The sequence below is a fragment of the Emydura macquarii genome, unplaced genomic scaffold (assembly GCF_026122565.2).
Source record: "Emydura macquarii macquarii isolate MOO-44397 ecotype Brisbane River unplaced genomic scaffold, CSIRO-AGI_Emac_v2 contig_2897, whole genome shotgun sequence".
Classification (NCBI taxonomy): Eukaryota; Metazoa; Chordata; order Testudines; family Chelidae; genus Emydura; species Emydura macquarii.
In genome coordinates, this window is record NW_027133034.1 from 9781274 (window position 1) to 9805992 (window position 24719).

Here is a 24719-nt window from a genome sequence, read left to right on the forward strand (position 1 = left end):
AAACCTTTTTGGTAAAGAGCATAGAGTTTTAAATAACTGATCTCTTTACTGGACCTAGTGGCTCATTGGGAGCCAGAGACTGAAATACAGTAAAGGGGGCTGTGTATATTTTTGTTTTGACTTCTTGATAACCAATGTGGGGAATCAGAAGCATTGTTTGTGGCTGGTTGGGAAATCTGACTTCAGTCTCACCCACCAGTGCTGGGAGAATCTGCTCTCCTTTTACAGCCTGCCCTGACCTTGGCATTTTCAGGTGGCTACCATAGGCATGGACAGGTCACAGCTACTACAAAATACAGTGGGTTAGAGTTCCACCTGCACTAGTATGGAAGGAATTAAAATCACTTTTGACCGGCTTGATATGCATACACTGGAAAAAGCATTGCAAGAGTTGGAATATGCAAGAAGTAAATGGGCTGGCTGAGTCTGTCTCCTTACAATGTATCTTTTACTCCAGGTAGAGGAAGACAAAATCCAGGATAAACCATTGTGATGATCAGCCAGGGCGAGGATACAAAGCTGTTTATGCACTGTTGTGTCTCAGCTGCTGCTGCTTTTTTGATCTACAGTAGGTGGCCCAGAGGCAAATGGAGGGCTGATGAGAGACCACAGTCACCTTCAGGCTGGCACCTGCTTGACACATGATCAGCATGCATATTCCTAAATTGAGCCATGTGCAATTCTGAAAATAAGTAGTGAATGCCCAGCTTTGAGGCCACATCAACCATGTAGCTCATTTTGACTTGTCTGTCCTTCAGTGTGAACATGTTCTACTAGCATCCAATCTCCCACTTTAAAATTGTCTTTTGCCAGCTTATCCATAGAATAAGGCCCAGATAGACATTTGAACACGTGCAAACTTTTGAAAATTTAGTCTTAGCTATATCAGTCGCCAACAAGTCTTTATCACTGCTGGAGCATTTTTCAAAAAAGAAAAGTCCACGTGCAATCAAACTCTTATTTGTACAATGCATTTACCATGTTTTCACAAGATATACAGTGATTGAGCACAGAAATGGTCACTTAGGTGCCTGACTGTGTAAAAGTGAGATGACTAGAAAACAGAAAAAAAATTGAAAGAAAAGAAAATAATTTCTGTTCTGGTTTTTGTTGAAATTCTGGGGTTTTTTGCTGACTTTTTTTGCTATTTTTTCTAACTATCCTTAGTCATTACCCACTATACATGCACAATCACGGGGACCGTGCATGGAACTAGAAATGTGCAATTGCTCATGAATTGTGTGCTATGTGTACCTCGGGCCTTCAAGGTGGCAGAGTGATTCAGTAGGTCCAGTACGCAAACACAGTGTTCCCCTTGCTGGATTTCATTGCTCAGTGTTTGTGTTTAAAGTTCACTATCTTCTACAAAAGAAACAAACCAGGTTGGTTCTACGTAGTTAGGAAGCTAAATGAGAAAAATTCCAGTCAGGGCTATCACCTCATTCTAGGGGGGAGAGAAGCTAGAATAGCTCAGATGGAGAGACATTTTAGCTTCTTATGTCCTGGAACAATGGGATCAGTGATAGTCCATTTCCTCAACATATCTTCTCAGGAAGGGAGAGGAGAAAGATAACTTGCCTAGCTATCTGCCTTTTCAAAGAAGTGAAGTACTGTTGACCTGTGATGAGCTGTAGTGAGAGCCTGGGGTAAAAATTGCTCAATTCAAAACAGCTTCTCATTTTGTCCCTTAAGCAGCTATTTTTAGAGAGTTTCTTGCCTCCCTACTGGTGGACCTTATTGGCCTGCAGCCTCCAACCCTACATCCTTCTAGTTCGTTCCACCTATCCATAGTATTTATATGCCACCTGTCTCCAAGGTATCTCAGTACAAGTATATTTCCCTGAGTACTTGTGGGAGGGAGAGTGAGAGAGACAGAATTTAACTCTCTGGTTGCCACTGACCAGTTAAGGCCCCTGTATTCTGTCATGCCTCCATTTTGAAAATGTGTCTGCTAATTCTATCATCCTGTGAAAGATGTAAATTGCTGCAACTGGGTTAAATGAACTTAAAACAGACAAATGCATAACATTAAATGGCAAGTTTAATCCCCAGTTCCCCAACTTTTCCATAGTGTGGGTCATATCTTAATGGGGAGATTGTTCCCTGGACACCTCCTCTCCCACTGTAATTGCACATGTTGTAAATCATACATGGAACATGTTTTGCAATGAAACTCTCACTGCTGTTGACTATATGTAAAATACAACATATATAATGGCTATTTACCTTAAAGGCAAAGAAATGGTCCGTATATTTTTCACCAAACACAAATTTGGCACCATCATCAGAGTATTCCAGGAAAATCTAAAGAGAAAAAAAACCCAAAGCACCTATTATAAGTAGTGAATCACTGCTAAGTAATAAGCAAATATTGCACAGATCCAAAAAAATCATAAAGGGTGAGACAGGCTGTTGGCCCTATTGCAGGTATTTCTGGTCAGGGGAGGCGCCTTCCTACTGTTCTGCATCTTGTGCAATGAATAAATACAATAGCAGTTCAGGATCTGTTCTCCATGCTCCAGTGGTGAATGTTGCCTCAAGGGGAGCAAGTGAGAGACATAGCCATAAATCACACTTACCCATCTGTGCCAAACTATTGAGCTGACCTGCTGTGGAAAGGGAAGTATTGTGCACCATCCTAAATCTTTCCTTGGTGTGGGGCAAAACCACTCAGTCACCTGCTCATTATTATTATTATTTAATATTTGTATTACAGAAGTACCTCGTGGTCCGAGCTGAGACTGGGGACCCATTAAGAACAGTACAATGCATAGTATGAGTCATTCCTGCACCAAGACGGTGGCTAAGTGCCACAAGCTAGTCCAAAGGAAGTGTTTATTTTTCACTCCCCCACACAGATACCATTGCGGTGTAGCTGCACCTTCTATATAAACCTCTTCCTGTTGGCAGAACTTCAAAGGACACCTATGAGCAATAAATTAACCATTTGAAAATTGAAATCTGAGGGGAAAAAAAGAAGGCATTGTCTAAAGAATGGCCACGTGCCATGTGGGATCAATGTTTGAGCAGCCTAGCCCTGTCTGAATCAGAATGGCAAGGAAAGGATGATACTTGAGGCTGAAAACACCAGTGACTCTTGTTTCTTGGAGTCTAGTGGCCATATCCCAGGATTCATTTCTGAATGGGGTAATTATATTTTAATAGCATTTTTATGTGGGAATAGGGCCACATTATTTGTCTACATTTGGATTATTCACCTGCACCTTTAAGAGCCATCAGTTGGGGGTAGTAGCTCTTTGTGCCAAAAGCTTGAATTCCCTTCACTGTATAACACACTGCCCATCCCTTTAACTCTTTCCTGTCTGTTGCTCTCCAGCAATTTTTTACATCAGATGTTTTGCAGGTTGGCCACATGTAGAAGCCCATATTGGATGCAGCTTCCTGTCCAGCAATGCTACAACGCCATGCTAATCTCAATGAGCAACTCCTTGTCCAGAATTCTATCTTGATCCACTTGTGTTTTCTGCCACCAGTGCTTGAATTTTATTCCTTCTGTTTCTTCTATTGCAGATCAACTGAGAACCATGGGGTCTGTGGGGGCAAGGAGTGCAGGTGCTTGAGTGACAGTGGTTGTGGTGATAGTGTCTCATTAGATCTTCTATTACATGGCATTTTAGTGGACAGAGTTTCTTGCAAGGATGTTTCAGAATTGGACCATGAGATTCTGCGAGTGGACCAGTATGATACTTTTGCCTGGTGATGGGTGCATTCTGATTTCAGCCCAAATGAGGTGATGGACAATCAAGGATAAGGTGTGATCTAATCATTACTTATTAGGCCTGGTCTACACTACAAGTCAATCTAGCTGTGGAAGTGTCTTCACTTAAATTAGGCTCCCACCGATGTAAGTGCCTTTCTACGCCGATTTAATAACACCACGTCCCCAAGTGGCGTAGAGCCATGGTTGATGTAATTAGGTCAAAGCGGTGTCAGTGTAGACACTGTGTTGCTTATATTGACTGTTACTAGCTTTCAGGAGCCTTTCCACAATGCCCCACACTGACAGTACAAATGATACAAGTGCTCTTGGTGAGAACTCCAACACAAGTGTGCACACACACAAGTGATTTAATAACCATGATTGCTGTATGCCAATGTAAGTTAGGTCGACATAATTCTGTAGTGTAGACATGGCCTTAGGCCTAACAATTTGGCATAAGAATAAATGCTCATTTGAAGACAGTATGCAGAGAGAAATGTGCTGACTGGATCCGATAACTGGGCAGGTTACCTCACAGAGGACCCTATTTCTCCCAGGAAGTCAAAACATTAAGGATCTGATTCTGCTCCCATTGACTTCTCTGTCAAAAGTTCCACTGACTTTATGGAACACTAAGTGTGTTAGCCTGAGAGGAAAAGTGGAAAAGCCATTTTTCATCCCAGGGGGAAAAGGAGGTGAAAGTTGTTTTAACAAACGTTTGACTCCGATAATCTGGCTAATTGACTGTTTCTAGGGGGAAAAGGAGGTGAAAGTTGTTTTAAAGAAGTTATTGTGAAACCACTATTCAAGAAACAAACGTTTGACTCCGATAATCTGGCTAATTAACTGTTTCTAGTGCTGTATTCATGTGTGACAGAATGTAGCTATTCTGAATAACAGGGAACTGCAGACATACTGCACATATAACACTTTCTGTTATTAGTGTCTAGTTTGCTTTTGCAGTAAATGTGCTTCTATTGTTCTAATATAAAAACCCTAATAAAGAAAATATTAAAAAGAAAAAGAATTCTTTTTTTGGCTAACACCTTACCTGTATCTGCCTACCCAGCCAATTAAATACATCAAATCCAGCTTTAGTCCTGAGAATAACAAGTCCAAGAATAAACTGCATTCCGATTCCCCAAAATACTGGTCTCCAGGCAACCTAGCAATACAGAAAAATGAAGATACAGAAATCACTTGATATGAAAAGAAATATGTTAGTTTAACATATGTATAATTAAAGATACATTTAGCTACATTGTAGTGTATTGGGGCTGCCAGAATGGGCACAAAGAGGTTTCATTGCTTTGGATTACCACAGCTACTCTTCTCTTTACTATAGAGCTAAAGACTAATGCCACATCTCTTGATATGATGCTCCATTTTGATCCACGTTAGCTTTGCTCAAGTAAAGATGGAGCATTGCATGCTGAACCCTCAAGAGCACACATCATGAACAATAATAAGAAAAAAATAAGAGACACATCCCTCCCTGTACACAGCACAGAGGTGAAATAATTGTTATGTGAATGCAACAGAAACAACTAAAATGTTAACACATGATTCTTCTTTCATCATAGCAATGGCTATATCACTAGATGATAATATAACATCATGATGCTGCTCAGATAATGGATAAAACACTGCGCTGAGAAGTAGGAAACTGCTATTGTCTCACTATGCGAGCTCAGTAAGTCATCACACTTGACTATGCTAGTTTCCCACTTGTAAAATACGGATAACACAGTTTCATCAATTTTGTAGAGTGCTTGAACATCTACAGATAAAAAGAGCTTATAAGAACCTGTGGGACTAGAACGTGGGCATTCTAAGCTGCTGATGCATCTGCATGGGAAGCTTAGGCTAGGTTTTTGCTGAAGAATCCTATGAAGCTAGATACTGCAGGAAGTACCAGCCAGCAGGGCCTAAGTGGCTGCCCCCTACAGCCCTCTGATTGACTCATGCTGGTATATAAACCAGGAAGCCAGCATAAGGAGCTGTCTGAACAACAGTGCAGACCACCTGCTTGCTTGTGCTTCAGGCCAGGCCAGGCGTTGCTGTCGATCCTAGACTCTGGCTTCTGAACCTGGTTCGTCTTTGACTTTGCTACTTGCCTGCTGTCTCTAACTGGGTACCTAACTCTAACTTCCTAGTATTCTGACCCAGTTTGCTCCTGACTCTGCTACTTGCCTCCTCCCTGCAAGTTGGTGTCTGAGCTTGACTTTGTGGTATCCTGAGCTGGCTTGACCCTGACCCTACTATTTGTCTTCTGACAGCAACTTGGTAACTGACTGGTGTACACAGGCTGCCCATGGCCTGACCCTGGCAGGGCTACATGAGTGTTAAGTGTTATGATTATAATAATATACATGCATTCATTATAGGGTTACTTCATCTGGAAATGGGAATGGATGACTATGACCCTATACTTCAGGCTTTCTGCTTTACTATCACAGTTTGTATATTGTAAATCTGATCAATTTACAAGGATTGAAGTGAGGTTTAGCCTTGCTGATTTACTCTTGCTTTTAATAAAATAGGCCAATTAGATGTAATGAAGACCCATGGGAAAACAGCAGATCTGGCACGTATTAATTTTCACATCAGTTGCATGTAGTAGTGCTTTGCAAAGGATTATGGGGTAAGAGTCAAACTGTCATTACTCAGGAAGGGAAGGTGCTGTCAGGAGGACAGACCAAATAAGCATCCGCATGGAATTCTGTGTTGCTTTTTTCCCTTGGTTATGAAAAGTCTCAGCATAGATATAGAAGTGTTACAGAAGACTTTCTGATATGTAATGAACCAGGCAGTGGATTAATATATCACTTAGATGAAAAAAAACACAGTGCTATGCATAAAAACAGCAAGTAAAAATTGAACAGGGATTTGTGGTGATCAAAGCACAACCTTTAATAAAATCTCCTATAGTGCAGAGAATTGAAGTGGCTATCACATTTCCTTGGAAAACAAATAAATAAACCAACAGGCATATTTAGCAAATATAATGAAGGGGTGAGTAGAGTGGATTAGAGCAGAAGCCTTGCACCTCTGAAGGTCTTTGAACCAATACTTTGCACCCTACATGCTTTCCCCCTCTTTCCGTAAAGTTATACCCTACCTAATGCTCTAATAGGTGTGGTCACTGCTATCAGGAAAAAACACATTAGGCTTTAGCCCAAAGTACAGATTTGTTTTTTACAAATCCTGAAGTTAATGCGAGTTTCATCTGATTAAGGACACAACACAAAATGAATAAAGATTCTAGGATCTGACTTTTTGCTTTTAGTTTTAGGAAATACTGAAGTGTGTTTCATTCCACCTATCTATTGATGCTCCCCTTCTTCCTTTTGCTGGTTACCACTAAAACAGATTCATGCTGATACCCTTCTTGCAGATATGTCTTCATTGTCAACAGGATTATTTGAACATACGTAGAAAGGGTGTTAGATCCTTGAAGGCTGAATGCTAGCCAAACAACAAAGACAACTTTCACCAATTGACCCTGATCTATTTAGTGTAACATGTACTGTGGTTTTTGCCTGAAGTCAGAATGAAATGCATTCTTTTCTCACTATAGAGAAATTGGTGAAAATGTACTGGATAGACTTGTATTTTAATTTTACAGAGCACAGAAAATGTTATAGTCAGAGTCTAAATCCTGGATTTTCTATTGCTTTTATTGAACACAATGTTGCAGCTCACATTTTCTTATTCATATCAAGTAGTGTTGTATGTAACAATGTAGTTCTATTGGCTTCACAAAATATACAATGACTTCAGTGGTACTCTTAACATGAGTAAGTACCACTCAGGGTTAGTTACGGTTGTGGAGTCAGGCCGACAGTGACATGCTGGATATCAGAACAATGACTAAGATGTTTTTAAAGTATAAGTGTACAGGTATTTGACCATATAGGTATCTCTCAATACTTCATTAAAAATATTAATGTTGCAAAGTCCAGCACTTAAGTTAGGAAATGCCAGAATTCAGGTTGCATCTGCAGTACAGTAACTACAGGAAGTTTCAGAAAATTTACACCATTACGTGTAAATTGCAGTGGGCTGAGTGGAACTGTCCAGTCCCTGTGAGTACATTCTTGAGACCTACTCACAATGAAGAAAAGATCAAAAGTAAGCCAAATACTTACTCTGGTTGGATATTTGGAAAAGATCAGCATCAAGAGAACGTACATCACCAGCCCACCAAAGGAGATGAGCTGATTGGTTCCCTGTTTGGCAGTGTCAAAGATGAGCCAGCAAATAACAGCTGCAATTAGAGCTATCCACACCATCCTATCAAAAGGGAAACAGATATCATACACAATATCCTGCTAAAAAAGAACAAGTATGAATAAATATAAATTACTTCATTTTATATATATTTTTTTCAGGTGAATACTTCTACATAAATGACCACCCATCCCAGTCTTGGAGCACCTGTGGCAAATTCTCAAAAATACATCTCCACATAAAGAAGTAATTAGCCAGAGATAACACTACTCCAGCAGCAATATGAATATAATAAATCTATCAACCAAATAGAGTGACCAAAAAGCAAATGTGAAAAATCGGGATTAGGGAGAGTTAATAGTTGCCTATATAAGACAAAGCCCCTAATAATGGGACAATCCCAATAATATCCAGATGCGTGGTCATCCTACAATCAAATCACCCCCAGAATCCTTCTCCAATCACTCCCCATGATAGTGGAAAAAATATCTTTACTTTTTTGCACAACTTTTGTTTTCATTTTAAATACTTTGTAGAACTTCCAGATATTTTGACTAGCTCTGACTTATCTAAGAAGCAGATATTCATATTACTTATTAATATTTTAGGTACCTATATGTCCTCCATTTCCATAATATCTGAGTGGTTCACCGTGATCAGTGTAGATACCCTAATAGCCCTGTAAGACAGGGAAGCACTAATATCCCCCTTTTATAGATTGGAATTGAAGAACAGAGCAACTAAGGCCCAGATCCTAACTTTAGGTTCCTAACTTCCACTGAAATTAATTAAAATTAGAAGCCTGAATAACTTTCAGGATATGGGCCTAAGTGGTTTGTCCAAGTCAGACAGGAAGTCTGTGGCAGAGCAGGAAACTGATCCTGGGTCTCTGAAGACGCAGGCTGGCACCCTAAACATTAGATCATTCTTTCTCTCTGTTTCTGAGGAAAAAATAATATATCTGCCTCACAGCAATGTGCCAAAAGCTATACAGAAAAAAAGAGTAAATGTGTGACACAAAACAATCAAAATTAGGAAAAGTCCATATTGCATGTCTTACAATAGGGCAATGATGTGATGGGAATATTTGAACAAGCTACACTAAAATGTTTCCCATTATCCAGTGTTAAGTCCCAGGTATTGGAAGTACATGCGCCTGCAGAGGGGGACGTATTGAGGAATTTAAACAAAAATATCTTCTCAGACCTATAACCAAGGAAGGAAGCAACAAGCAGGTTGCACTTGGCTGAACATTTGTATGGTCTGTCATAAAAAACAGGGACAAAACCTCAGCTGCTGTAAATCAACACACTCTATTGATAATCTATTTTACATGGCTCTTGTTACTGTATTATCTAAACACCTCACAATACTTCATGTATTTGTCCTTGTAATATCTGTCTGTAGTAGGGCAGTACTATTATACATTAATACAATGGGGAACTGAAGCATGCAGACTAAATGACTTGTCCAAGGTCGAGCAGCAAGTCCCACACCAGCAGGAACTTGAACCCAGGTTCCTAGCTAGTACCCTAACCACTGGACTATCTTTCTTCTGTATTATTAATCAGCATATTTATTATGCTAGTACCTAAGATAGTCCTTGCCATGAAGCACTTATAATCTAAACAGACACAAGACAGGGTGGGGGAAGGGGTAGAACACACAAGCAGAATGAACAATGTGATGGCAGAAAATGGCATGTTGGTGCAACATTTTTATTAATTTGGGGGTTACTTAGAAGGGGATTGGGGGGGAGGGGTAGGGGACAGGGAAAGGGAGAAGATGGTAAGACGGGCAAGTGTGGAGTGAACCTGAGATAAAGAGATAGGATTGGGGAGCAGATTGGAGCAACAGCCAGTTAGCACTGGGCAGAGAAAGTCCAGTCAAACTGTAGAACATTCTCTGAATGTCCTGAGGCCCTGGCTTTGGCTGCTTCTGCACCTGCTGGCTAGAGTATCTGACTGGCTCCTTGCTGCAGTTTTCTGCCATATGACTGGGGAAGAGGGGAAGTACCACCTGCATCCAATTGCCCCCAGAGTGTGTGTGTGTGTGTGTGTGTGGGGGGGGGGGTGTCTCCCCTGTACAGTTCTGGGTCAGGATGGTGCTGAGAGGTGGGGGTGTGCCTAGCTTGATCCCATTTTGCCCCTTCCCTTCCAGTGCAACAGCCCCTGCTGTGGCTACTTCTCTTCTTACTGCCTGTAGACAATATAATGTTCAACTTTTAAATTGGATTGAGTGATGTATGTGAAGACTACAGGCTGGGTACGCTGTTGTCAATCAGGATTAACTGCAGTGAAGCCGTGGATTTACATCAGTATAAGTGAGAGGAGAATCAGACCCGTCATGAGCACATATGTATTGGGGCATTCTCCCCCTGAGAAACATTTGAAAATCCCTGCTATTAAGCACAAACAGATCTTTCACAAAGACAAAAAATTGCTCTTCAGAAATATTTTTGAGTCCCTAAAATAACTCAGAAACGGGTGTGAACTGCACCAGAGGCAGGAATTTTGACCAATTTTCTTTCTCTTTTGTGGCAGGATTTTAACAGGAGATAGCCTTAAGATTCCACTTCAGCACATCACTCTAATCTGGTATTCCTTTTGCTGCCAGGCAGGGGCCAAGAGGAGTTGATCTTAAGTGCTCTAAATTACCCAACCACTTTGTTAATAACACATTATTGACATGTCTGTGTTCTGAGGGGTAAAATAATGCTCAGATACTACAGACCATATAAGTACCTAGACAGATTAGGTATAGTCTAGATATAATACATTTCAGCATTCAGCAATTTGTTCATCTTAGATACATATAAAGCCTTGAGAATCATGCTATATAATGGGGAACCTGACATAACTCTGTGCTGCATAATGGTTTGAATAGCAGTGAGATAATATCTGAGAAGGATTCATTCAGGGTGCTTATTAACTTGCATTTACGTTCACTTCCCAGTGAATGTACAGTAACATCATTTAAAAAAGAAGTCATAAAATTTATAAAAAGCTAAAAGGCTAAAATAACTTAATGGCATTTTGTCCCTCTGCATAAGTAAGAAGCCAGTTGCATTTACCATTTCAGCCAAAACCATTGTTCTTTCAGAAACCTTTCACAAGGGGAAAAGAACTCAGCAATTTTGTCTTCATATCTGGTCATTAAAAAATCCCAGCAGATGAAGAAGATAGCTAGAACAGTGAGTACAAAGAGAGCCAGGGCTCTCTGAAAATTCAGAACACATGCTGCGATGACTATCACCAGGTAAACTGTCAAGGAAACAAACATATGTATGTCAGTTACATCTGTCCTGTAAAAAAGCAAACAACAAAACCCACAACAGGTGGCTTTTTACTTACTTAGAGCTCTAATTAGGACATAGGAAAGTAAAGCCCTGATTCAGGAAAGCACTTGAACATGTGCTTAAATTCCACTTGATTTCAATGAGACATGTGCTTAAGTGCTCTCCTGAAGGATAGTTTCCTGAGTCCTGGCTTAAAGGTGGACAGTGGTATTACTTACAACATATTCAATCACTATCAAACCCCATCACTGTAGGGGGAAGTAGGGAGAGAAAGGGGTTCTGGTGTGTGGGATTTTTTCTGTATTACTCACCAAAAGAAAATCCATTTTTAAGGTAGCAGCTTGGTAATAACAATAAAACCAAGCTCATATACAACACTATTCATCCATAGATCTCAAAGCACTTTACAAAGGAGGTAAACATCACTAGTAGTGTTGTATAAGGTAGCATAGTAATATCCACAGTTTTAAAAAAAACAACAACAGTAATTGTTTATCCAGATTATGGACCTGGTGCCATAAATCTGGGGTGATGTGATGCAAATAGTTGCCAAAACTAGGTAGGGAAATTGGATAATGCCCTGTAGTTGGGTTAAAGGAGTTTTGAAGACTAAGAGCCAGTAAGAAGGCAAAAAGTATTTCTAGGAGAGAGAGAAAGAGAGAAATAGGCTTTGCTGAAGAAAGTGACAACAATAGATAACAAAGCTACTACATTGATGTGTGCACTATAAATACTTCAGGGATAAATAGTTATTAGGAAGGGAAAAGCAATGCAGTTAAATAAGAATGGTTGGAACCTACAGTTAGCAGGTAGGATAGGCGGAGAGATGAGGCCTGGCTCCTGGACATGGGGCAGGGATGAGGAAGAGATAAGTTCAGAAACCAGCAGAGAAGGATCCAATAACAATTGATTTAAGGTGTACATTAAACAATAATCCCCATATTAAACAAGAAATAATTCTGCACCTCTACTAAAATAAAATAAAAATCAGCTTTTAAGGGCTTCCATGATGTATTTCTGGCAGAATCAAGCCTGCCATATATTAGAAGAAGGCAGTTTCTTTGATTACTGGGGTAAAGTGAAACATATCCTAAGGAGCAGCATGTGGTCTGTGCAGAAACTGAGTGATTTAAAAACAGTGGTGCCTGCTCCATCTTCCAAAGTATGCATGAAAGTGAAAAGTATTTGTGGAAATAAGGAGAGCATTCAGAGATTTGCCTCTGTAAACTGGACTATGCACCAAGGGCCTGATTCAAAGGCTGCTGAAATCAGTGGGAGTCTTTCCAGTGACTTAAATGGGCTTCAGATTAGGCCCCAAATTTGCTGCCAGTATCTGCAGTAACTAGCAACAAATGATTTGGCACATGACAGTTTTCTGGATAATATGTGAGGTAACAGAATACTTAATACACATAAATAATTACCGGCTTTTGCATGCCTATAACAATCAACAGTAGTTTCCCAGCCTTTTGTCAGGCAAGTTGTTATTTGTGGATTTAATATACTAAACATTGACATGTTCTTGGGAAGCCTCTCTCTTTCTTGAGTTATTCTGTAAATTATTCTAAGAGTTGAGGTAGGAGGACCTCAAAAGGAAGCTCAGTACAGGACAGAATGAAACAACCCCATTTACTGCACAACCAGGAGAGGGACAAACAGGACCATTTGAATGAGTTCTCTACGTATGCTGGAATGCTGAGGTTTTGTGGCAGGACATTTCTTTAATGAAGCATTCTGCTGTGGGGACTGAATGGCCCAGGTGGGAGCATGTTAATAGGACAAGGAGCCTTTGGCTTCCAGATCACTGATTTGAATCCAGTCTAAGTGGGTACTAACTAAAAGTCATTAGCATCGGATTGATGTTTGATGGTTTATAGTATATGAATTGTAGTCTCAAGCAAGCTCCTAGAAGATACAGTTTAAGCTAACTGACCCCACTGTCTCAGCAGAGAAGCGGATCACTGAATGGATATGGTGACTGAACTACCCTTTTCTTCCCTAAATGTGGTCTGTCCAGGTCAGAGCTGAAGCATATTGGTGGGACAGTGTAGGGAAGCATGTACTATTATTGCTCATCCATTTAGTGGAATGGAGAATTTAGTAAGTGGAGAATTTCAGGCTGGAACCATTATCCAGGACTAGAATTTACTTTTTTCTTCTATATCCTCTCAGATATATTCAGAAAGGTTTGATGGAATCTTATCTGTGAGAATGTCTGTCTAATAGTTTTCCAGTATGTTATATCAGCTACATTCCACTTCACACTATTTAATTCAAACATTGAATGGAAAGTATGCAGAGCCTGAAATCAAAGTAAAACTGAAAGAGGCTACAGTTATTTCCTATGGTTTTAAAAAATAAAGTACCTGCTATTAAAATTCCATATATCACATATCGAATTCTGGTTTTGTGTTTCTTGCAAAAGTCACAGACTTCATCATATTTCTTTTCCAGATACCTAGAAGAACACACAAGTAACCAAAGCAAACAGAACAAAGAAATAAATTCCACCAAAACAGAAAAGAGAGTAATTCATATGGGAACATTGCATTCCCAAAACTCCTGATCTGCCAGAGAGTTAATTTCTCATCCCAAAGTGCAAAAGAAAACTGCTTTGAAAGTCTTGGCTATCTTTTTGGAACTTTTTTAATGTTAGTTATTTGATTTCAGACTAGTAGAATGAAAACAGATTTGGGAGACCCTTAAAGGGTCAAAATTTTGAAAGATTAAGATGTGGGTCTGCCCACACAAAATGCGCATGTAAATGTACACATGCACTGTGTCCACAATTACTGTAACAGTGTGTGGCAATTAGATAATAGAGTTAGCATAAACTAGTTAGGTTCTTAACTAGTCATTAGTGCACTTGTTACCAGATTTGTATGCACATCTGCAATAATCATGAGTGCTTTATTGCAAGGGTATAATTTTTTGTGCCGAGGTCCAGGCACAAAACCATTGTAGTAATTCTGGATCTCTTGGAAATATAGCCCATCATTACATGGACTCAACATTTATCAAGCTTTTGATTACTTGGGAGCTAAAATTACCTAGTGTGTCCAAATACGGTAAGTGTATTTTAGCACCTACCCTCCCTAGGTGTTAAGTGACCCATTTTTGGTTCTTTTTTTTTGTATCTGCAGTGAATGCCACGGGATTTTACAATGGTGCACTTGAGATTTAAGGAAAACTGTAAGGGAAAGAATTCACCCCAGATTTTCATTAATATGCTAAATGATATATGGTGGTTCAAAGTGTGTAGCTAAACAATCACCCAAGCTTTGTGTAAGCTTGGAAAGAATTCACAACTACAGATACGACCCTCTAAGTCAGTTCCTGACAACTTGTAGACTAGAAAGGCAAAGATATATTTAAAGATGATAATTACCCAAACTGTATTTATCTGGTAAAAAGATGCAGCTGGAGTCAGATATGCAGTGAAATTTAGCCTGAACTTCCTCCTTATGCTGTGGTAACCAATGATTAATTTTAAAGAAACAGGAAATAGCACATGCCACTGTAATGTGATTCATTTTTATTTCATTCAGATTAGCACTCACACAATAGACTAAGAATAAGTTTGCTCACCAGGTCAAACTGTAACTGATCTTTGATAAATGTTGTTTGCTTCTGACGTATCAGTTTTTGTTATTGGAATACCTATTGCCTTACAAATTATAGCCCTTTGTTCTTATTTGATAAGACATTAAGTTACCCACTAAGTCTCAGCAAAGAGTTTAGGTACAACAAGGAAAAGGAAAGAAAGCAGAAAGGAAAGACATATAAATAAGTCAGAACAGCCGTATTAATTTTAATTGTTGGTGAATGAACTACAAATTATTAGCTTTTATATACTATAATGTATTTGTACAATGATATAGTAATGAACAGATTTATTTTACAACTTAGTAATGGATAGTTTAGATAGGGTATGATCATGAAAAAAATATAGGAATATGCTTCTTAGTTAATTTGTAGTGAAACACAATGTGCTATGTTACTGAATATTCTCAAGATATTTCATATGATCCTAAGAATCATCCTTACTCTTGATTGTAAGAAAATGGAATTCAATTTTAAGCTCTCAGAGTTAGAATCTATTTTGCCTTTACATCATTTGCTTAATGAGTTATTTGATTTTTTGTTTGTTTAAGTGCCTACCATGTTAGCATCCGGACACCTTAAAACAATTCAATATTAAACAAATATATAGATAATAAATAGGTGATTTTGCCTTAGGAAAAATATGTGCCTTAGGAAGAATAGCAACTGGGGGTTTTGTTTGTCATCTCTCAATGAAGTGAAAGTCTATGTGGTTGTATGGGTGTAATGTGTAGAGTGTAAAAAAGCCAAAATGACTGAGAAATTAAAAATGTAATGGCAACAGGCCATGAAGCCCAGTGATGACTGAATCTGGTGATATTCTAAACAAAAAGAGCTCTCAGTTGTGTTGGCAGCTGTTTCCATTATTTCACATTGATACACGGAGTGACAGTTCTGGAATCATCTTATGTAAGTGATTCCGTATAAAATCTGCTCACTTTAGAAGTACAAATGTCATTTTCTGAATGCTATTCCTGTAAGCTTTATCTTACAAGTTAAGCATGTGCTTAAGTACTTTATTTATTTGGAGCAGGGAGCAGATCTATTAAATAAGAAGTGTAATTTTTAAATAGGCACTTTTAGAACATAGCCTTAATTTTAGCTAATTGTGTCAGTAGCTGTACAAATCACTGCTCTTACTTGCGTTCAGCTCCTAGACGGTGCACCTCAATACTGTCCTGCTGGTATATAATCCATAAAATGCTTAAATGATGGAATATCCCTTATACTATCTATACAATACTTTGTTTTGAATGGATTGATCTGTTTTAAGGCTTGTGACACAGGAATGCTAGGCTCTTGGCAGTGATTTCTTTTTTTAATCAATGAGGCATTTGTCTTGAAAATAAAGGACACATAATGAATGGACTTTTCAAGCAGACATGAGAAAATAGGTTATATGTTAGGTCCATCTTGAAGATTTAATTCAAGAATAACAATTTCATAGACATACCACTGCCCCCACCGTATGCCTGATATTCTACTCCCACTCCATGCTCAGTGACATCAATAGCTGGCGTCAGAGTAATTCAAGTGAAGCAAAGTGCTCTTCGGATTACTGTGTAAATAGAGAGTTTGTTACTGTGAGTAATTATATTGAGCTGGTGATGGGAGAACAAAATGACCTGAAGGAACAATAAGAAAGCATTGTGGATGCCTTAGTTATTTTGGAACTCTCAATGGTATTATAAATACGTAAATCAGAATTAATAATTTCCTAACATGAGCCCTTCATCTTCTTTGCCCTAACTCATCTTTACAGACCTACCTGTTATAGGTTCATTACTAACATTCTACATTTTAAGGGCCCAATTCTGAGAATGGGAGTCTCTGCTCGAAAATATGTGCACAGCCGTGTGTTTGCAGATGCTCAGTTTGTACACACAACGATGGTAATTGCAAATGGTTATTTAGACATTCAAATGCTTGATTTGCCCTCACAATTACAGTTATTTCTGTCCTTTTTCTACATGGCCCTAAATGTTTAAAATGGAAAATTGTTTCATAAATACCAGTAAAACCACAAATCTCCAAAGAGCAGAGAGGAGTGACTAGAGAAGAAGTTCATTTGATTATTTAAAATAGTTCATTATTTTACAAGTTGTGTGGCATAAATACTAATGCTAACTGTTTAAGAGAAATATTTTAATGTTATGAGTTCTTGTGAAACTGACCAAATTATGGGCCAGGTTTTCCAAGTGAAGTGTGTAATGCATATTTTATGCATGTAGACTTAATTTATGGATCCAAATTCCCAACTTGTTTATATAAATTGGGTAACCTTACATGCACATGGCCATGTCAAGTAGCCTCGTTTGAATTAGACAAATTCAAAATACCTGGCTACCCAGCAACTGAGTTGCCTGAGCTTGCTGAACTGAGGTTCAAAACTGAAAGTTGCAAAGACAATACATAACAATGCAGTGATAGAAATCAAGGGAAAGAGTACAGCAGAGCACAAGGTGCTTATTTGAAGACTTCTCCCATCCCAATATGACAGAAACATGTAAATTCAAAAGTCAGTATTTTATCTCAAGCACCTCTTTTATGAAAGTTGGATGCACACACATCTGTGTGCGCACGCCCACACACACACACACGGGGACTATTAGCCCAATTAATTGTGTAGTGTCTGACACCTGTGCAAAGTAGTGTAAGACACTACCAAATCAGAATGGTGGTGGTTTATACCCACTTTGCACTGGTGTGAATTACTATACAGCAGGTAGGGCAATGATGAATCTTGAACTTCCAGTAGGAATCCATTTACAGGCTCAACTATTAGATAAGCTTCTGTGCAAAAGCGGTGCTGTTGGATCAAATGGACAATTGCAAATCTAGTTAATGTAAAAATATTAGCGTCTCTAATTTGCAAAGATTCCTGATCATAATCATAAGCTCAGTTCCATACACATCAGTTGCAAGGTATAATAATTGTAAATACAACGGCATTTTTGCAATACACAAATTACTAGGAGATATAAAGGATTGTCTGGATTAGTGATATGGCAGCTGAATTTTGGGCTGTTGTGCAGGAGGCTGAGACACTGGCAAAGTTTTGCTTGGAGTGGGGGTAAAGAGGGAGGAGAACTTGCTCATCCAAAAAAAATTACCCTTTTGAGTGTGTTTTTTCATCTGCTGAGTCATGTTTGTTTTTATGCTGATCACTCTCGATATTGATGTGTGTGTCCTCCTGGAAAACAGATACATAAAAATATAGTGAGTATGACATATTTCTTGAGTAATCTTCGAGAGGGAAGATGCTCTTAAAGACAGCTGGGTGAGGTGGTTTCACAGGAAAATTTGGTTTTATTCTGTAGCTGAATCACAATCAGCATGCAGTCTCAACAGGAATTCTCATGAGTAACATCTCATTCCACTTACTCTATTCATGACACACTCTCTCTCCTTTTGCATACATAGCTCTGATTCTGCTGTCTGGCACCCGCACTGTTATTAACATCAGGCAAACCCAGTACTTATATAGCATAGCTGTCAAGGGAGAAGCATTTTGAATTTTGAACCTTCTCAAAGCCCACAAAATTAAAAAAGGGGAGGTAAAGAAGGAGATTAGTCTGTCCCTTCCATGTCACTAGATGAGGAAAAGAGCCAAGAGCAGAATGGTTTTGTATAAATGATCAAAAGTGAATCTTATATTCTAGGTGGATTTGATAGCACTGCCTATTAAGGTTACCTGACACTTCTCATTGTAAGACCCTGGTTTCATTTGCTTAAATATTTGCCAAACTTTAGCCACTTGGGGTGAAATTTGCCTTGCCAGATGTCTGCCTAAGTGACCAAGCATGCTCCAGACCATCAATATGGGGGCTTAAAAGGATGTTCACTGTATTAGCAGTTTCCAATAACTCAAGGCTGGGGTGGGGTCAGGTCCTGGAATTGAGAGCAAGGAGCCTGTCTCTCCCTTTCCCTAATTAGTCCCCAAGCTCAGAGTTCAGCAGGCCAACCTTCTCCTGCTGGTGTCTCTCCTGCTATAGGGGAGGAGGCAGCATATATGCTGGTCCACTTCCTTAAAGCCCATCTCAATTGATTGGGTGAGAGGGGAGCCTTGTCCCACCTCCGCTCTGTAAGGCTTCTGATCCTGATCCCAGGCCCTTAAAAAGCAGTGATGGGTGTCATGTAGTTCTGTACCAGATAGGGATTAGTCATAGAGCGTGCTCATACACTCCAAATGTGTTCACTGTAAGATCCTTTAATGGTCTGCCAGGTGTAACTAAGGTTAGCTTTAAATAAGGTATTCTACACACAGTGCCACTCCATGCATTCCATGATATCTCCCCCTTTAAGTTCTACATTCCTACCATTTACAATAGTTACACTATAATGCTATCTTTGAAATTCAGTATGTATCAGTCTGTTAAGTGCCTCTGAATTGTACTGGTTTGCTAATTACAAGAATGCCTAACAACTTGGTCATCTGGATGTCCATTAGTTGCAACAACTGGTTGTGGTTGGTTTGAAATCTCTGAGTTGTCTTCTTTGTGTTCTGCATCCACCATCTGTAGAGTTTGCTCTGTTGATTGTTCTTTCTGAGGAACAAACTGTAAATGTCAATGGTTTCAGCTGAACTCTCCACTGTCAGTCTCAATCACATGTGATCCGGGCACCGAATTCTTTTCCTCTATGACAGCTGCAGTTGTCCATCCTTTTTCTCAATCCAGTTTGACATGAACATGGTCACCAGGTTATAGATTTGGCAGTTATCTAGCTGATTGACCTCTTTGTAAAAATGTTCATAAGCTCTTTTAGCCTTCTTATGTGATTTGGCTACTATCTTCATGTCTTGCCACTATGGAGATATGTTCTTTTCCAAAGTTGGAAGAATAATTCTGAGTTATCTTCTCAGCAGGAGCTGTGCTGGACTATATCCAGTAATTGCTATTGGTGTTGATCTGTAATTCAGAAGAGCAAGGAATGGATCTTCTTGCTGTAGGGTTTTCTTAGTTGTCTGTACAGCTCTCTTAGCCTCTCCACTTGCTTGTGGGTAATGTGGGCTGCTAGTGATATGATCAAAATAATAATTTATTCAGAATAACAAATTCTGCAGCAGTGAATTGTTCATTGTCCATCACTAGTTATTCTGGAATAATGAAATGAGTAAAAGTGTATTTCAGTTTCTTGATAACACTGCAACATGTTATACCTTTCTAAGTACATTATTTCTATATACTGTAGAGGATGTGGCCTGTCCCTCCCTGTCTGTCTCGGAGGGAGGCCATGTCCTCTTGCGGTCACACCTGGGATTAGCTCTTCACGGTCTGCAGGGCACACAAGGCAGTCTTTAGCCTAAATCCGAGTGAGTCAACAGTCTATAGGCCCCGGCGCTCATGCAGGACAGGGCAGGGCAGGCAAAGCAGTCTCTAGCCCTAGGTAGGGCAAGTACCCAGTCGAAAGCCAAGCCCTCAGGCAGGGTGAGCAGGCAAAGTAATTAGTCTATAGCCGTAGGCAGGGCAAACAACCAATCTAAGGCCCAGGTGGCCATATCGGCCAAGGGGCAATCACCCCAGGGTTGGCGTGGAAAGGGGGAGGGGGACGCAGGCCCACCTGACTGTACTGTGTCCCAGCCCAGGGACCTAGCAGTGGCAGAGTGTCCCGCCATTGAGTCAGTGGGGCTTCAGCCAAAACTTGCTTGCTCGGCTGCAGGCCACACCACAGCCAGACTGTCATCTGGCTTCCCTGGGCTCCTTCCTTCCCCCTTTTCCCTGAAGTACCTGGCTCTTAGAGTCGCTTTCTGTCTCTTCAGGGTACTCAGCTAGGGGGAGGCTCCACAGCCCCTCGATGTCATCGACCAGCAGCAGGTCCGGCAATTCCTCAGGGTTGCCAGCGGATGGCAGCTCCTCTAGGTCACAGGGCCCATGTGGTTCCTCAGCCTCGCAGGTTTCTGGCAGCTCTTCCACAGGGTAGGGGCCCAGTAGATCCGATAGCTCCCAGGGCCCAGGTAGCTCTGGCAGGTCTGTGGGGCTCCAGCTGGTAGGATGCCCTGGCAGCTCCTCCACAGGGTAGGGGCCTGGTAGCTCTGATAGCTCCCAGGGCCCAGATAGCTCTTTTAGGCTCTCAGAGCCCCAGTCAGTAGGCAGCCCAGGCAGCTTCTCCACAAGACAGTGGTCAGGTCAGGTTCCAGCATCAGGGGAGAGATGTCCTTTTCCTTTGGTTGCTCTTCTCCAACTGGGCTGGGAGTCCCACCCTTTATGCTTCCTGTTCCTGTCTGAGCTCAGCCCCTCTGCTTCCAGCAGGATAGGCATGGCTTTGCTGGCTCCACCCTCCCTGGGCTGAGGGGCCGTCCCTCCCGGTCTGTCTGCAAAATGTCCATATTTCATGCATTTATTACACTGTGTGCCTCTGGCTGGACATCCATCATCTCTTGGGATGACTTTTTTCCACACCTTGTGCATGTAGGCTGGACTTTGTCCCTCTTAGCCTGAGAGTTCTCTCTCCTTGTCTCAGGGGTTTTATGATAATAACTTTTAACACTCAAATGTTTATTTACAATGTCTAAGCTAGTTTTAGGTTTTTCAATTTGTCAAGTTGCTCTAGGTTTTGTCATCTCACCAGCTCAGACTGTTCTTCTGTCAGTATAGCTGTGGCTAGGGTTAAATCTCTCTCCAGTTGTAGTTGCTGTGAAAGGTTTTTATCTGTTAATCCAATAACCAGTCTGTCTCCAATATTTTCATGATCTGCATTCCCCAAAATCACGTTTTCAGCCAATGTATGCAGAGCTCTTATTCAACATTTTCCCCTGGTTCTTGAATTCTCACATGGAAACATGCTCTTTCATAAATCACATTTCTCTAAGGTATAAAGTATGCATCAAACATAGCCAGAACCCTTTCACAGTCATCTTTGTGACTACCTTCACAAAAGTCAAAGGATGTAAAGATGTGATCTGCTTGTCTCTCCAAAGCATAAATTAAAGAATATATCTATATATCTTCAGTTTCTTTGTAGAGCTTGGTAGCAATGTGAAATTGTGCAAAATATTGCTTCCAGTCTGTCTATTCTGAAGGTTTGTCACAGCTGAAATTCCCTGCGAAACTAAAAGTGGCATGTTGATAAGATCCTGCAACGTTTGTTGCTATTTTCCTTCTGTTTCTGTTTTTAGTTTACTCCTGACACCATGTCATGTACTTCTGTCCCAGATATGGACTGGTCACAGAGTTTGCTTATACACACCGGATGTGTCCATCATAAAATCCTTTAATTCTCTGCCAGGTCTCGCTAAGGTTAGTTTTAAACAAGGTATTTTACACACAGTGCCACTCAGTGACTGAACAATATAATACAGGTTAGCTTTCCATTATTAGGGATTTGCTCCAAAACAGCACTTATTTTCGGAATGAGTTCCTCTCTACCAAATTTTCCTTGGTCCTTGTATATGTCAGACCTTTCAAAATCTTAAAGGGCCATGCCATGGTGGACTGACCTATAAGCACCACTACCGGGAAGTGTACACATAGAAGAACAGGCATCTAATTTGTAATCAGATGTCTATCTTACAAAAACAAATTATTGATTTTATGGGCAAAATGGGACATTTGAAAGTTTGTTTTTCTTACAATCAGCTGGTTTAGCATAAATGAAAGCGCACATTCTGTATTCCATACATGGAACTCTCATTGGTGTCTGTGAATATACATTTCCATTTACATTCCAGTCATTTTTGTCTTTCTGCCCTTTCCACTCAAAGTTCCTAATGTCACCTGCTTTTATTTATATGAAACATAGCAGATTCTTTCAATACATCACAACATAAAGTGTTCTTCTTTGTCCCTTATAAATTAAAATATTAAAAAATAGAAATTAACCAAAATAAATCTGTACCCACAATATCACAATTTTGACTCAATGTATCAATGCCAGATTTATTTGTGAAGTTCAAGTACAAGTCTTGAGCCTGATTTGCATTTATACTACTGACCTTTAAACCTTACTGGCAGTGTATTACACTTACACTCCCCGTAAGGTCCTTTGACACTGCCAGAATGGTGTAAAGAGGCCTTAGTGTAAATGTTGTTCTCTTTTTGCCAGTTGAAAACTGTAAAGTAACTGAGGGTTTTCACATAATTAACTGAATTTTCTGTAATTCAAGGAAAGCAGTGCCCATGTATTGTATTTGTTCTTACCCCTTTCAATGTGTCATTTTAGCATGTGAGAGAAATAGATTGTAATAATCAATTATGCACTACTTCTTGTGTTGCTGGAGATACTACAATGTGCAATTATATTGTCAAGCAGGACAATGTTTTCTTAAAAATATGTACTGATGCAACTTTACTGTGGTTGGTAGTTTGGTGCAATTATGAGTTGAGTAATTTTAGACTTTGTATGCCATAAATATTCATGCCAATTACATTCACAAAATTACTTTGAAAATCAAGACCTGTCACTGTTTTTTTCCCCCTTCAATCCAGTTTTTTCTGCTGCATTTTATATACTCTGTTTAAAGCTCTGGAATGCCCTAAATTAGTTTCCAGGGAGACCATTTGAAGCATAACAGCTCAATGGGAAAACTAACAAAATAATTAAAGTGGCACATAGGAAAAAATAATGTGCTCAGAAGCTGCCACTCATTTTCCTATGTGATAGTCCAAAGCTGCATGGATAGAAATGTAATTTAGCCTTTGTGATTCAAATTTCCATGAGAGGGCCTTCAAAGCCTTTCAGCTCTGTGGAGCAATGCTATTGTATATTACCTGCCCTATTCTCCTTATCTTTGTTTACTCTCTTGTTGGTATTCATAGGGAAATAAAATGAAGATCAAACATGAATCAAGCCACCCAATGTACTGCAGGTAATATTTGCCAGTCAAAGGGTTCTTTTCACTGTACAGCTGAAGCAGCGTTCTATCCTGATGGATCTAGAGTAATGAGGCTCTCAGAATTATAGAGTTAAATAAAGGTTATCCTGCATCTATTTATTTTGGATAGGTGGATTCAACAGACTCAAACCACAATTACAGCTGATCACATAGAATGAAAAATGGACAATTTACTTAGCTCTATCTTCCCAAATCATACCTCTTAACTCTCAATTTTGCCATGATATAGTCATGCTTACAATACTTGAGTCACACTACCCAAAACAGTGGGAGCTAAAACTTGGTTCTGAATGCCCTGAGAAGAGGAGAACTCTTGGTAGTCATAATGACTTTAAGGTACACACACTGTGCAGCACTTGCTACACCTACTAGAACTGACCGGATGCTCATTCCCATGCTACTCTGCTGGCATTTGCTGGTCAGGTGTCTTGTGATGTCAGAGATGGCGCAATAAATAAGATAATACTCTGCACAGAACATTCAAGGCTATCATGTTCCAGGCATAACTTCCCTGTTCTTTGAACTGGTATAATACATTGGTGGGCTAATTTACTCAGGAACTGAGAGGAAAAAAGATTAATTTCAGACTGTTATATATCAGGGATTTAGCCAAATAACTTCTTTCTTTTGGGTTTTCAAAATAGCAAAGACCACCTATTTGTACCATTGACAATGTTTAAAATACAATATTATGATACTAATTTGTTGGTTACAAACCCCTCTTTGTCAATCTGCTTTCCTAGATCAGCATGAAAAACAGAGATAAAAAACAAAGGTTAAAGGCTAGGTTGTGTCAGACCCTGCACAGTTGTAAAAGAAGTTGGGAGATGTAAGGGTAAGAAACTTCCTCCCTTTCTTTCCTGTGACAAGGCCAGACACAATCCCAAGGCTGGCACTGAGGGACTGTCTACATGAAAAGTTAGCGTGTACCAGGCTAAGGTGTAAATTTACAGTGCACTAGCTACTCTGCATTAACTCCCTGGACACTTACTGCTCATTATAGTGCTTTTGTGCGGTTTAGCTTCGTATAG

General features: G+C 39.8%; 1 protein-coding gene across 3 annotated transcripts in view; it reads right to left on the reverse strand.

Moving 5' to 3' along the window:
• Nucleotides 1–24719, reverse strand: part of SLC28A3 (solute carrier family 28 member 3) — a 65614-nt gene that overhangs the window by 30897 nt on the left and 9998 nt on the right. For all 3 annotated transcript variants that reach the window (XR_010923751.1, XM_067568441.1, XM_067568442.1), the window contains exons 3-8: nt 17969–18048; nt 13619–13710; nt 11028–11217; nt 7873–8017; nt 4773–4886; nt 2227–2304 (exon numbers count right to left, since the gene is read on the reverse strand). Coding sequence is in view for 2 of the 3 variants with exons in the window: in XM_067568441.1 (XP_067424542.1) it covers nt 2227–2304; nt 4773–4886; nt 7873–8017; nt 11028–11217; nt 13619–13710; nt 17969–18048 (699 nt within the window). In the remaining variant the exon portion in view is untranslated. The remainder of the gene's footprint in view (nt 1–2226; nt 2305–4772; nt 4887–7872; nt 8018–11027; nt 11218–13618; nt 13711–17968; nt 18049–24719) is intronic.